The 13,120-nt window shown below is 45.5% G+C and overlaps 1 protein-coding gene across 1 annotated transcript in view; it reads right to left on the minus strand.

The window, feature by feature from the left end:
• Positions 1-13,120, minus strand: part of DGAT2 (diacylglycerol O-acyltransferase 2) — a 67,517-nt gene that overhangs the window by 16,587 nt on the left and 37,810 nt on the right. The window contains exon 3 of the mRNA XM_081197440.1: positions 757-864. Within this exon, the coding sequence (XP_081053566.1) occupies positions 757-864 (108 nt within the window). The remainder of the gene's footprint in view (positions 1-756; positions 865-13,120) is intronic.

Here is a 13,120-nt window from a genome sequence, read left to right on the forward strand (position 1 = left end):
GAAGGAGGGATACAGACCACAATGAGGCTGTTGCCTCCACCTCGATGCATAAAATCATAGAATTGTACAGTGGTAACTCTGGTTAAGAACTTAATTCGTTCTGGAGGTCCGTTCTTAACCTGAAACTATTCTTATCCTAAGGTACCACTTTAGCTAATGGGGCCTCCTGCTGCTGCCGCACCGCCGGAGCACGATTTCTGTTCTCATTCTGAAACAAAGTTCTTAACCCGAGGTAGTATTTCTGGGTTAGCAGAGTCAGTAACCTGAAGTGTATGTAACCCGAGGTACCACTGTACATGGGTAGGCAAACTAAGGCCCAATCTCCTTCTCAATCCGGCCCGTGGACAGTCCAGGAATCACTTTAGCTAATGGGGCCTCCTGCTGCTGCTGCGCTGCCGCTGCACAATTTCTGTTCTCATCCTGAAGCAAAGTTCTTAACCCGAGGTATTATTTCTGGGTTAGCAGAGTCTGTAACTTGAAGTATCTGTAACCTGAAGCGTATGTAACCCGAGGTACCACTGTATTGTTGGAAGGGACCCTGAGGGCATAGCTGTCAACTTTCCCCTTTTCTTGTGAGGAATCCTATTCGGAATTAGGGGATTTCCCTTAAAAAAAGGGAAACGTTGGCAGCTATGCCTGAGGGTCATCTCGTCCAACCCACTGCAATGCCAGAATCTTTTTGCCCAACGTGGGGCTCGAACCCCCAGCCTTGAGACGTCGAGTCTCCCGCTCTGCCGACTGAAGAGATTCGCCTACCTTTCTTCGGAGTGTTCCAGTCAAAGACGAGCCAGGCCAGGTACGCGGCTGCAATCAGCCAGCAGTCCGTACAGAGGATGTACATGAGGATAACAGTGCAGGCCACACCTAGGGCAGAGATGAAGAGCAAGGGGAATTAACTCGTTTTGCTAAGAAGGGATTTGTCCTGGCATACAAACACACACCCTCGCCTCTTGAACCCTTCTGCCTCGCTCTTTGCCTGCCTCCTCTGCCCAGCCAAACTAAATCGGATTGTGTTGTTTAAGGCTTAAGTGACATCACAACCGACCGGCTAAGCCTCCTGCACAGATTCATCCAAAAAAAGCTTTCTCCAAAGCCACCTCAGGTTACTCCGAAGAGATATTACCGGCCGGCTTCAGAGTCTACCTGGGTCACACACTCCCAGATGTTTTCAACTTTAGGATGTGCCAATATCAGATTCTCATTTTTCAAGGCTTCAGTTTAATAATAATAATACAGTGGTACCTCAGGTTAAGTACTTAATTCGTTCCAGAGGTCCGTTCTTAACCTGAAGCACCACTTTAGCTAATGGGGCCTCCTGCTGCCGCCGCGCCGCCGGAGCACGATTTCTGTTCTCATCCTGAAGCAAAGTTCTTAACCTGAGGTACTGTTTCTGGGTTAGCGGAGTCTGTAACCTGAAGCGTATGTAACCTGAAGCATATGTAACCCGAGGTACCACTGTAATAATAATAATAATAATAATAATAATAATAATAATAATAATTTATTTATACACGGCCCATCTGGCTGGGTTTCCCCAGCCACTCTGGGCGGCTTCCAACTGAATATTAAAAACAATACAGCGTCAGACATTAAAAAATTCCCTAAACATGGAACAAAGCTTCCACAGCAGTTTGTTGGTGGTGGGACATGAAGCCCTTGTTGAAAAATTAACCCATGCGATAGACCGTATTTTTCACTCACACCGGCCTTATGGTCCGGTGCACCTAGTTTTTAGAGGGGAAATCAAGAAAAAAAAGCCTGTCCGCTACTCCCAGAGCTTCTGGGTCTGCCGGGGGAAGCCCGGGTCCCCCCCCCAGCCCCAAAGATCCATCCCGCTCACTGTCTTGGCTTCTGCCATAGCTGCGCGCAGCCTCTCCCGGCCGGAGGGGCTACTAGTGGCTAAAGAAGCCAATACTTGGCTAAAGGTCCAGTGTACCTGAAGGAGCGTCTCCACCCCCATCATTCTGCCCGGACGCTGAGGTCTAGCGCCAAGGGCCTTCTGGCGGTTCCCTCATTGCGAGAAGCAAAGCTACAGGGAACCAGGCAGAGGGCCTTCTCGGTAGTGGCGCCCGCCCTGTGGAACGCCCTTCCAGCAGATGTCAAAGCGATAAACAACTACCTGACATTCAGAAGACATCTTAAGGCAGCCCTGTTCAGGGAAGTTTTTAACGTGTGATATTTTACTGTATTTTTGGTTTTTATGGAAGCTGCCCAGAGTGGCTGGGGAGGCCCAGCCAGATGGGCGGGGTATAAATAATAAATTATTATTATTATTATTATTAAAGAAGCGGCTAAAGAAGCCAAGACTTGGCTTCCTCTTTAGCTACGCGCGGCTAAAGAAGCCATAGCCACGGGCAGCCTCTCCCGGCCCGGAAGGGCTGCGCGTGGCTATGGCAATACCCCCACCTCCCGCAAAAGCGCACAGGAGCTGTGCACCCTTTAAGGAGCATGCAGCTCCTGCGGGCTTTCCTACGAGGAGGGAGAAGGGACTGACTGACCGCATCAGTCCCTTCTCCCTCCTGAGGAAAAGCCCGCAAGAACTGCGCCGAGCTTGTGTGCGGCTCTTGAGGGCTTTCCCTGCCTGCCTCCCCCCTGCATTCGCTCCATAAGACGCACACACATTTTCCCCTTACCTTTTAGGAGGGAAAAAGTGCGTCTTATGGAGCAAAAAATACGGCAATGCCTTTTAATATGTTATTTTCACCCACATGTGCATTTATGTACACACTTTGCCCACCCGGTCCATGCAGTTTGCTATGCGTTACTTGGTGGGAGAACTGCCTGGCAAAATTCAGAGAAGTGCAAATTTCAAAAGGACAGGTGTGTTTTCGTTTGCTTCTTGTTTCGGAAAGTGGGACTTAGGTAGGCTTGCATTTGAATACGAACCAATTCAAATTTCTCCGTCACCCCAAACTACAACTCCCAATCAGCCGCAGCCAGTGCAGCTCAGGCTAACAGGCTGGTGTGGAAACTATGTGCAGCCAACATACCAATTTCTCCAAGATCGCTAACACAGTGTTTCCCAACCTTTTTTGGGCAAAGGCACACTTGTTTGATGAAAAAAATCTCGAGGCACACCACCATTACAGCCCCGTGACGTCAGCGCGCAGCGTCACGTCGGGAGGGACGCATGAAAGTGTAAGTTTCAAATTTTTTTCCTCCCCCTTGCCGGGGAACCTCCAAGCTTTGGGGGTGGGGGGGGGAGGAGGCAGCAAAGCGAGGCAGGAAGGAGAGCGCGGCTTGGCTGGGTGAGCTTTGGCAGGGGCAGGGAATGAGAGCCGCGAGGCGGGCGCTGCGGACGGAGGCGCTGCCCGCCGAGCTCGCAGGCAGCCAGGCAGGCAGACGGCGAGAGCCCTGCGCTGGGCAGCCTCTCCTCGCCGCCGCCGCCCCGCCTCTCGCCGCCCGACTCGCCCGCCTCCCTCCAGGCAACATCTCGCGGCACACCAGGCAACATCTCGCGGCACACTAGTGTGCCGCGGAACAGTGGTTGGGAAACACTGCGCTAACACTCACAGTGTTAGAAACTCAGATATATAAGCTAGTTGCCAAATAGCACCTTAAACCTAGGTTATGGTTGCCGCAATTGAATGTCTAAGTGTCTTTTTAAAATAATAATAAAAAAGCATTAAGTGCCTTTTTAAAATAATAATAAAAGCAATGAGGTTTCATATTCAGGACAATACTTCAAGGACCACCTTTTTCCATATGAACCTACCCGGACCCTGATATCATCTTCTAAGGCCCTCCTTCGTGTTCCTCCTCCTTGAGAGGTCCGGAGGGTGGCAACATGAGAACGGGGCCTTCTCTGCAGTGGCTCCCCGTCTATGGAATGCTCTGCCAAGGGAACTGATTTACATCCTATGCCCTTTTAAAATGTGTGGTTTTGGGGGGGGGAAGAGTGTTGTTTTTATTTTTATTATATATTTTGTGGTTCTATATCTTGGTGAACCGCCCTGAGAACCCAGGGTATAGGGCGGTATATAAATTAAATTAAAATAAAATAAATAAATAAATAAATATTAATTTCACCTTTGTGCTGCTTTATATTTTAAAGGGGGGGACTCAAAGTGGTTTACAACACATTAAAACATTGAGTAAAACAATCGTCAATAAAACAAACTCAAGTTTCAAGGGAAATATTTCAGATCCTTCTCTAAGGGACATTTTGCTTTCCCCATATTTGTTTCCCAGCTTAATTTATAGAGTTGCCTCATGGCAGAAGGACTCTAGGAAACCAGGGTGGTGTAGTGGTTAGAGTATCAGTCGCCAACTTGGCAACCAGAGCTCTCCACGTGGTTGCAATCGGACCTATGCCAGTCGCAAAACGTGCCCGGCTAATTTCTAACACTGACCAAGTCTGAGGGCTCGTCCAGACTTCCTGTTACACCGTCCATGCTTTATAGCTCCGTGTCCCAGGAAAACCCGCTCTTCAACGCTGAATCGGAACAAACGGCGGTTCGGATTTCCCACGGATTGCTGTTTGTTCCGACTCAGCACTAAAGAGCAGGGTTTTACGGGGACAGCGCCAGGGCAAAAAGAAAACATAATGTTCAGGCATGAAGCTTTAAACCTAGAAACGCAGGACAAAAGGCGGTCTGGATGAGCCCTGATCTCTTGCACTTTGCACACCGATAAGAAAACAACAACATGTTTATATGCGAGGGGAGGAAGAGGGAGGGACCGGTGCCTGCGAGGAACATTCAGTTCCTGCTATGCTCAAAGGGCAAACTGGGTACAGGTTGTTTTGCCCCATGGGGCAAAGTTCAGAGGAACATAAGCACTCTGCTGGATCAAGCCAAAGGACCATTGAGTTCAACATCCTGTTTACCAAACGCCAGCAGGAAACCCAAAGCAGGATACGACCACAAGAGCCTTCTCCTGTTCTTCAGAGGTGCAGCACCTCTGATCCCAGAGGCAGCCATTACCATTAGGACCCCAAGCCATCGATTGCTCCGTCCCCCATGAATTGGTGGTGGAGGTTGTTAAAATCTGCATACCACCCTATTCCCGCAGCAGTTCGCAAGATAAAATCGCAGGATAAAAACACAAAATACATAATAAAAACAACCCAATGATCCCCTCTCCCCAACACATTTGAAAGGGCACCCATCAGACAAAGGCCTGCTTAAAGAGGAACGTTTTTGCCTGGTGCCTAAAGGTGTATAACGAAGGTGCCAGGCGAGTCTCCCTGGGGACAGCATTCCACAAATGGGGAGCCACTGCAGAAAAGGCCCTGTTCTGGGGTTGCCACCCTCTGAACCTCACATGGAGGAGGCAAACAAAGAAGGGCCTCAAAGGATGATTTCAGGGTCCAGGTCAGGAGAGAGGCGATTCTTGAGGTATTGCAGTCCTGATCTGTTTGTTTTGCCATTCACTACCTCAGGCATGGGACGCGGGTGGCGCTGTGGGTTAAACCACAGAGCCTAGGACTTGCCGATCAGAAGGTCGGCGGTTCAAATCCCCGCGACGGGGTGACCTCCCGTTGCTCGGTCCCTGCTCCTGCCCACCTAGCAGTTTGAAACTAGCACTTTGAAAGCACGTCGAAGGGCAAGTAGATAAATAGGTACTGCTCTGGTGGGAAGGTAAATGGCGCTTCCGTGCGCTGCTCTGGTTCGCCAGAAGCGGCTTAGTCCTGCTGGCCACATGACCCGGAAGCTGTACGCTGGCTCCCTCGGCCAATAAAGCGAGGTGAGCGCCACAACCCCAGAGTAGTCCGTGACTGGACCTAATGGTCAGGGGCCCCTTTACCTTTACCTCAGGCATTACCCCACTCATACCAAAACCAATCACATTCAGCAATATGACAACCTACATAAAAAGGGCCATTGCCAAGCCTGTATTTATAAGATACACTCCTAATATCTGGAGCGCTAATACCTTGACTCCTTCCTGGGCCATCTCATGCTCCTCTCCCATCTCTAACCTGAAAGAGGCCCAGATCCATACTGCAGGGGGCTCTCACCCTCGAGGGTGCAGAACTACTTTCACCCACTCAGTTCTGCATAGGAAAACCATCCTCTGCAGAGTTGCTAAGCAACCACAGTCAGGATACAGCTTTTTTGCAACCTGCGAAAGGGATGCCTTAGCACCGGAGAAAAGGTGGGGCGGCTGTAGCCCTGCGGGTGGGGTTCTCAGGTTGCATTGCCCATGGTGGGGAAAACGAGGGCCAGATTCCCCTCAAAGCCACATGGCAGGGTTGGGTGGGGCCAGGAGCAGAGGTGGCCAGAGCAATGGGTGCAAATGTTACCTTCGTAAAGTTAAAGGTAAAGGGACCCATGGCCATTAGGTCCAGTCGTGGCCGACTCTGGGGTTGCGGCGCTCATCTCGCTTTACTGGCTGAGGGAGCCGGCGTACAGCTTCCGGGTCATGTGGCCAGCATGACTAAGCCACTTCTGGTGAACCAGAGCAGCGCACGGAAACACCGTTTACCTTCTTGCCGGAGCGGTACCTATTTATCTACTTGCACTTTGACATGCTTTTGAACTGCTAGGTTGGCAGGAGCAGGGACCGAGCAACAGGAGCTCACCCCGTCGCAGGGATTCGAACCGCCAACCTTCTGATCGGCAAGTCCTAGGCTCTGTGGTTTAACCCACAGCGCCACCCGTGTCCCACTCCCTGTGTGTTTATATGTAAATAAAGTAGATTAGCCAAAATGCTGAGTTGCTGAGGTCTGTTACGCATGATTTTTTTTTTTTTATAAAATTTTTATTGCGTTTCTTTCCATAGGTAAACAAATTTGTTTGGACAACAATATACAAGAAACATTTTCCATATATATAAAAAAAAACATAGAAAAAAGAAAAAATCATCACAAAATTTCTTCGACAACTTTTTGGACCTCCTCGCATCCTCTCAGCATTGCGTTCATCATTCTAACCCATTCAGCAATTTATTATCTTATTTCCCGACTTATTATACCTTTGTATTTATTATGTTACCAGTTTCAAAAATTTATAGTTTAATTTTAACACTCTTAATAAACATAATATTTTGTTTCTAATTTGTCTCGTTTTTTCCCATCAATACTTACTTTATCATTTACTTAAAATAAATTGCAGAAGCGTAACGTTTCATAATCGTGCACAGTCTTAGCACTCAAACAACTTATAATGTTTTTGCAAATAGTCCTTAAATTTTTTCCAGTCCTCCTCCATTGTTTCTTCGCTCAGATCTCGAATTCTGCCGGTCATTTCTGCCAACTCCATGTAGTCCATCAGCTGCGTCTGCCAGTCCTCCAGTGTGGGTAAATCTGGTGTCTTCCAGAACTTTGCGATACGAATCCTAGCTGCTGTGGTTGCATACATAAACAAGGTTCTGTCCTTCTTTGGCACCTTCCGGTCCACCATGCCCAATAGAAAGGCCTCTGGTTTCTTAGAAAAGGTATATCTAAATACCTTTTTCAACTCATTATGTATCATTTCCCAAAAGGCCTTTACTTTCGGGCAGGTCCACCAGAGGTGAAAGAATGTCCCTTCTGCCTCCTTGCATTTCCAACACTTATTATCAGAAAGATGGTATATTTTAGCCAACTTGACTGGGGTCATGTACCACCGGTATACCATTTTCATAATGTTCTCTTTCAAGGCACTACATGCCGTGAATTTCATACCGGTGTTCCATAACCTTTCCCAGTCCTCAGACATGATGTTGTGTCCTACATCCTGTGCCCATTTTATCATAGCAGATTTAACTGTCTCATCCTGGGTGTTCCATTTAAGCAGCAAGTCATACATCCTCGAAAGTACCTTAGTCTTTGGTTCTAGTAACTCCGTCTCCAGTTTCGATTTCTCCAACTGGAAACCCACTTTTTTGTCCATTTTGAATACCTCTTGAATTTGAGCATAGTGTAACCAATCTCGCACCTTACCTCTTAATTTGTCCTGGCTTTGGAGCTTCCAATTGTCTCCAACTCTTTCGATCAGTTCCCAATATTTTGGCCAATAGGCCTCCATATTGGGCTTTTTTTTAGAAATCTTGGCTTCCACAGGTGATAACCACCTCGGGGTCTTGTTTTCTAATAAATCCTTATACTTCATCCAGACGGCAAAAATTGATTTTCTGACAATATGGTTTTTAAACAATTTATGAACCTTCGCCTTGTCATACCACAAGTATGCATGCCAACCATACACATTATCAAACCCCTCCAGATCTAGGACATCGGTGTTTTCCAACAGGAACCAATCCTTCAACCAGCAGAAGGCTGCAGCTTCATAATACAACCTTAAGTCCGGCAGGGCAAACCCCCCTCTTTCTTTTGAGTCGGTTAATATTTTAAATTTTATTCGGGGCTTTTTGCCCTGCCAGACAAACTTAGAAATATCCTTCTGCCATTTTCCAAAACATTCCATTCTGTCCACGACCTGAAGGGTTTGAAATAAAAATAGCATTTTTGGCAAAACACACATCTTTATAGCTGCGATTCGGCCTGACAAGGTAAATTTCAATCTTGACCAAATATCCAGATCCTTTTTAATTTCCAACCAACATTTTTCATAGTTTTCTTTAAAAAGATTTAAATTTTTGGTGGACAAGTATACCCCCAGGTATTTCACTTTTTTAACCACACTTAGCTCCGTCTCTTTCTGATACCCCTCTATCTCTGTAGGTGTCAAATTTTTGACCAAAACCTTAGTTTTTTGTTTGTTTAACTTGAATCCCGCCACCCGACCAAACTCCAGGATAAGTTCCAAAACTCTTTTTGTGCTAGATACTGGCTCCTGTACTGTCAAGACTAGGTCATCTGCAAAGGCTTTCAGTTTGTATTGTTTCGCTCCGACCTCTATACCTTGCACCAACTGGTCCTCCCTAATCATATTCAGCAATACCTCCAGAACAGAGATAAATAGCAGAGGGGATAAAGGGCACCCCTGTCGTGTCCCTTTTTCAATTAGAAGTTCATCCGACACCACATTGTTCACTATCAACTTGGCTTTTTGCTCTGAATAAATTGCTTCTAGTCCATTTTCAAACCCCCGTCCCACTCCCATCCCCTTCAAGTTTTTCTTCATAAACATCCAAGAAATGTTGTCAAATGCTTTCTCCGCATCAATAAAGATTAAGGCAGCCCTTGTATTTCTAATTCTCAACAATTCCAATATATCAATAATGTTCCTGGTGTTATCAGACATGTGTCTACCAGGGAGAAAGCCTGCTTGGTCCTTGTGAATTACTTCGTTTAAAACGTTTTTAAGTCTACTTGCTAAAATGTCTGCAAATATTTTGTAATCCACATTCAGGAGTGAGATGGGACGGTAGTTCTTGAGCTGAGTCTTTTCCTTCTCTGACTTAGGAATCAATGTGATGAATGCTTCTTTCCACGTTTCCGGTGCCCTTCTCCCCTCCATAATCTGGTTGCAAACCTCCAGCAACGGTTGTATCAAACAATCCTTCAGAGTCTTATAATATTTGGAGGTGAGACCATCTGGGCCTGGAGATTTGCCAAGTTGCATATTTTGGATGGCACCTTCAATTTCCTGTTGAGTTATTTTACTATTGAGAATTGATCTTTTATCTTGACTTATTTTAGATAGTCCATTTGTCCTCAAGAATTGGTCTATTTCCGATTCTTTCTGAGGCCCCTGTGCATAAAGTTCCTTGAAGTATCTGTGGAAGCACTTTCTTATTTCTTCTGGTTTCTGAACTATTTTTCCTTGAATCTCCAGGTTTGTGACTGTGTTTAACTTTTGTCTTTTTTTCAATTGCCAAGCTAACAACTTTCCACATTTATTTGCTGATTCAAACGATCTTTGCTTCATTTGTTTAATTTTCCACTCAATCTCTTGATTAATCAATTTCGAATATTGTGCTTGATGGAATTTAATCTCTCTTAGCACCTCTTTTGACTTCGGATTAGTTCTCAACTTTTTCTCTCCTTCACTTATTTTCTCAAGAATTTTTTCCTTTTTTCCATTCCAAAATTTTTTCTTTATTGTATTCTGTTGTATCAGAAACCCTCTCATTACAGCTTTGCTTGCGTCCCAGATTATTCTTTTCTCCACCGTAGTGTTCAAATTTATTTCAAAGTAGTCCTTTAGCGTTTTTTGGGCCTTCTTAACAATCTCTTGATCTCTTAGCAAGGTGTCATTCATTCTCCATCTGAAGGATCCAGTTGGGAAAAGTCTCAATTCCATTTTTAAGGCGTTATGGTCGGAGCAGGTTTTTGGGCAGATTTCCACTTTTCTCGTTTTCGGGGCCAGCCCTCTAGAAATCCAAATTTGGTCGATTCGTGTCCATGACAAGTGGGCATCAGAAAAAAAGGTTCCTTCTTTACCCAAGGGGTTCCTTGTCCTCCAGATGTCAATCAAGTCCATATTGTCTGTCATTTCAAAAAAGGTTTTAGGGAGTCTGCCGTCTGTTGTTAAATTTTGATTTTGAGATTTGTCCATATTTGTAGACACAACCCCATTCATATCTCCCATCACAATAATATTAGAATAGTCCAGGTAGTCCATCATTGTCTCATGCAGCTTCTTATAAAATTCTGATTTTCCATCATTTGGCGCATAAACTCCTAATATCAAAATCTTTTCCCCTTGTGTTTGGATTTCAATTGCGAGAATTCTTCCATGATCATCTTTGAATAAGAATTTTGGTGATAGGTTCTCCTTTGCATAAATTACAACACCTCTTTTTTTGACTTTGTCTGATGAGATAAATTCTTGACCAAGTCTTTTATTAATTAATACTTTCCTATGGAGCCTAGTCACATGTGTTTCTTGAAGGCATATTACATCCAATTGTTCTTTTTTCAAAATATGGAATATCCTCCTTCTTTTTTCCGGAGAATTCCCGCCATTTATGTTCCAGCTAAGTAGCTGCAGAGACATCTTGTTCTATTTTAAACGTTCTTAAGATGGGGTGCCTTCCTTTTGCTCAGATCCCGAGGGTGCAGGCGTTGGCCCGCTTTCAGGCAATATTGGTGCTGGTACAGCTGGAAGCCAATCCACTCCTTTTTGGAGATCTTCTCCGTGGTCGTGAAGGAACTTTTGGTTATCTTCAGGTGTTCTAATTTTAACCTTCCTTTCTTTGTAGGTGAAGGATAGTCCTTGTGGAAACTCCCACCTATAGGGAATTGCGTTGTATCTCAGCAATTTTGCTAGTTCTGAATAGGTGGCTCTAAGATCCAACAGCTGTTTCGGGATATCTCTATAGATTTCCACCCTTTTGTCTTGTATTTCAATTGCTTTTTTGAAATGAAGACCTAGGATCTTATCCCTCTCTTCCTTTGATCTTAAAATTATCAAACAGTCTCTGGATCTATCTTTCTTTACCACTCTTCCCAGTCTGTATGCCGAAACAATCTTAAAATCTGTGTCTTCCTTTAAACCCCAGAACTTCGAAAATTCTTGTGTTAAGTATCCAATCAAATCTCCTTGCTCAAGTTCCGGGATGCCTCTCAATTTGATGTTACTCTCGCGGTTTTTCAGTTCCACCATTGACAGATAAACTTGTTGTTCACTCACCTGTTTGTGCAGGGGCTTAACTTCTCCTTTTATTTCTTCCACTTCTTTTTGTAGAGCTCCCACTTTCTGGATTGCTTCTCCAGCCAATTCCCGATTTTCCGCTGTAGCTCCTTGCAAGTTCTCTATAGCTTGTGTATGCTGGGAAACTTGATCAGTCAATTTTTGAATCGAGGAAGTTGCTTTATCTATCTTCAGAGACTGGTCGTCCACCTTCTGGTTTAGACTTGATAGTTGCTCCAATATTTGTTTAAGTAGTGTATCCGACCCACCTGCTGCCATATCTTCCTCAGTGGACTTCTCAGTTGTTTCCCTTTGTTCCCTTTGGGTCACCAGTACAGCTGGAACCGACGATCGGCGTCCTTGGGTCAATGTTGTTTGTAGAAATTGTGCTGGTTTTCTTTCCTTTTCTTTCTCCTTAGCCTCTTTCGATTCCTTAGCTTTAGATGCTCTTGTTCTCCCTGCACCACTCATTACACATCTGTCAGTGTTCAAGGTCAAATTGTCTATTGTTCCATGGGAAAGACAAATTCAATTATAAACAACCGGTAAAGTGGAATTCAAAACAAAAGTCAGTTCCCAGGATCTTATAATCCAAAAGCCCTGTAGGGGGAGTACCACCAAGTTTCAAAGACAAAGAAGGAAGTAGTCCGCCATTAAAGTTCCAGAAATTTTTGGTTCAGTAAGTTCAATATCCAAAAGTCCCTTCAAAAATTCAAAATTCCCCAGAGCACCTTTTAAAGTTCAACAAAGTTTCACAGGGGGTGCTTGCAACAATGTCCCAATCAAACTTTCCTGCTCAAATGTATCAATTATACTCCAGCAAAGTTTTCACAAAATTTGCAACTGTTTCCGCAGTTTAGCACAGTCTCTCTCTCCGGCAGCCCGACGATCTGACTCTTTAAAAATCACCCCAGGGGGGGGGGAGGTAGGAGGAGACCCCCCGTTACTCGTTCTTTTATGATCAAAGTCCCTTTCCACCTTCAGTTCAACAGTAAAAAAAGCAGATTTAATAGCACGAAAAAGTTAAAGCTTCCCAAAGTCCCGTTTCAAACGCTTCCGCTTTTAAAAGCGTTGCTTTGATCTTGTCAGCAATGTCGGAAGACGGACTTCCCTTTTTTTCGTCTCCCGCTTTCAGCCAGATTTACGAAATTATTTGCCAAATTTTAGTCCCCTTTACTCACGGGTATGTTACTTGTAGTTGGTGTTGATTTTAGGAAGAAGGATCAGCGCTCATCTGTAACAGCCGCGCGGCTTCACTTCTGCGGAAAGAGCGATGAACTCACAGCACCGCCACCCCTCCTTCACTCCGGGTCTCCTTACGGGGTCCCTTCTGTGTTTTCGGAGCAGCTTCTGGTGCCCGCCGAGTCCCACGGCCACGGGCTCACTCTACCCGTGGTTTATCTTGATGGGTCGTCGCTATGCCGCAGCGAACGACCCTTTTCCGCAGAGCCCCTCTTCAGAGCTCGAAGAGGACCGCCATTACAGTTTCGCGCCGCCCCCGGAAGTGAGGTCTGTTACGCATGATGCACAAACTCTGCGGATCCCTCAGTGTGCCGGTGTCGGTTGGCATCGGCTGCTGTGATGTTCCGGCAGAAGAAAGCTTTTGAAGCTCCTGAACGATCGACCAGGAGGGAGGACTCATGCCAATCTGGCAT

This window comes from Podarcis bocagei (assembly GCF_964188305.1).
Source record: "Podarcis bocagei genome assembly, chromosome: 6".
NCBI classification, from domain to species: Eukaryota; Metazoa; Chordata; class Lepidosauria; order Squamata; family Lacertidae; genus Podarcis; species Podarcis bocagei.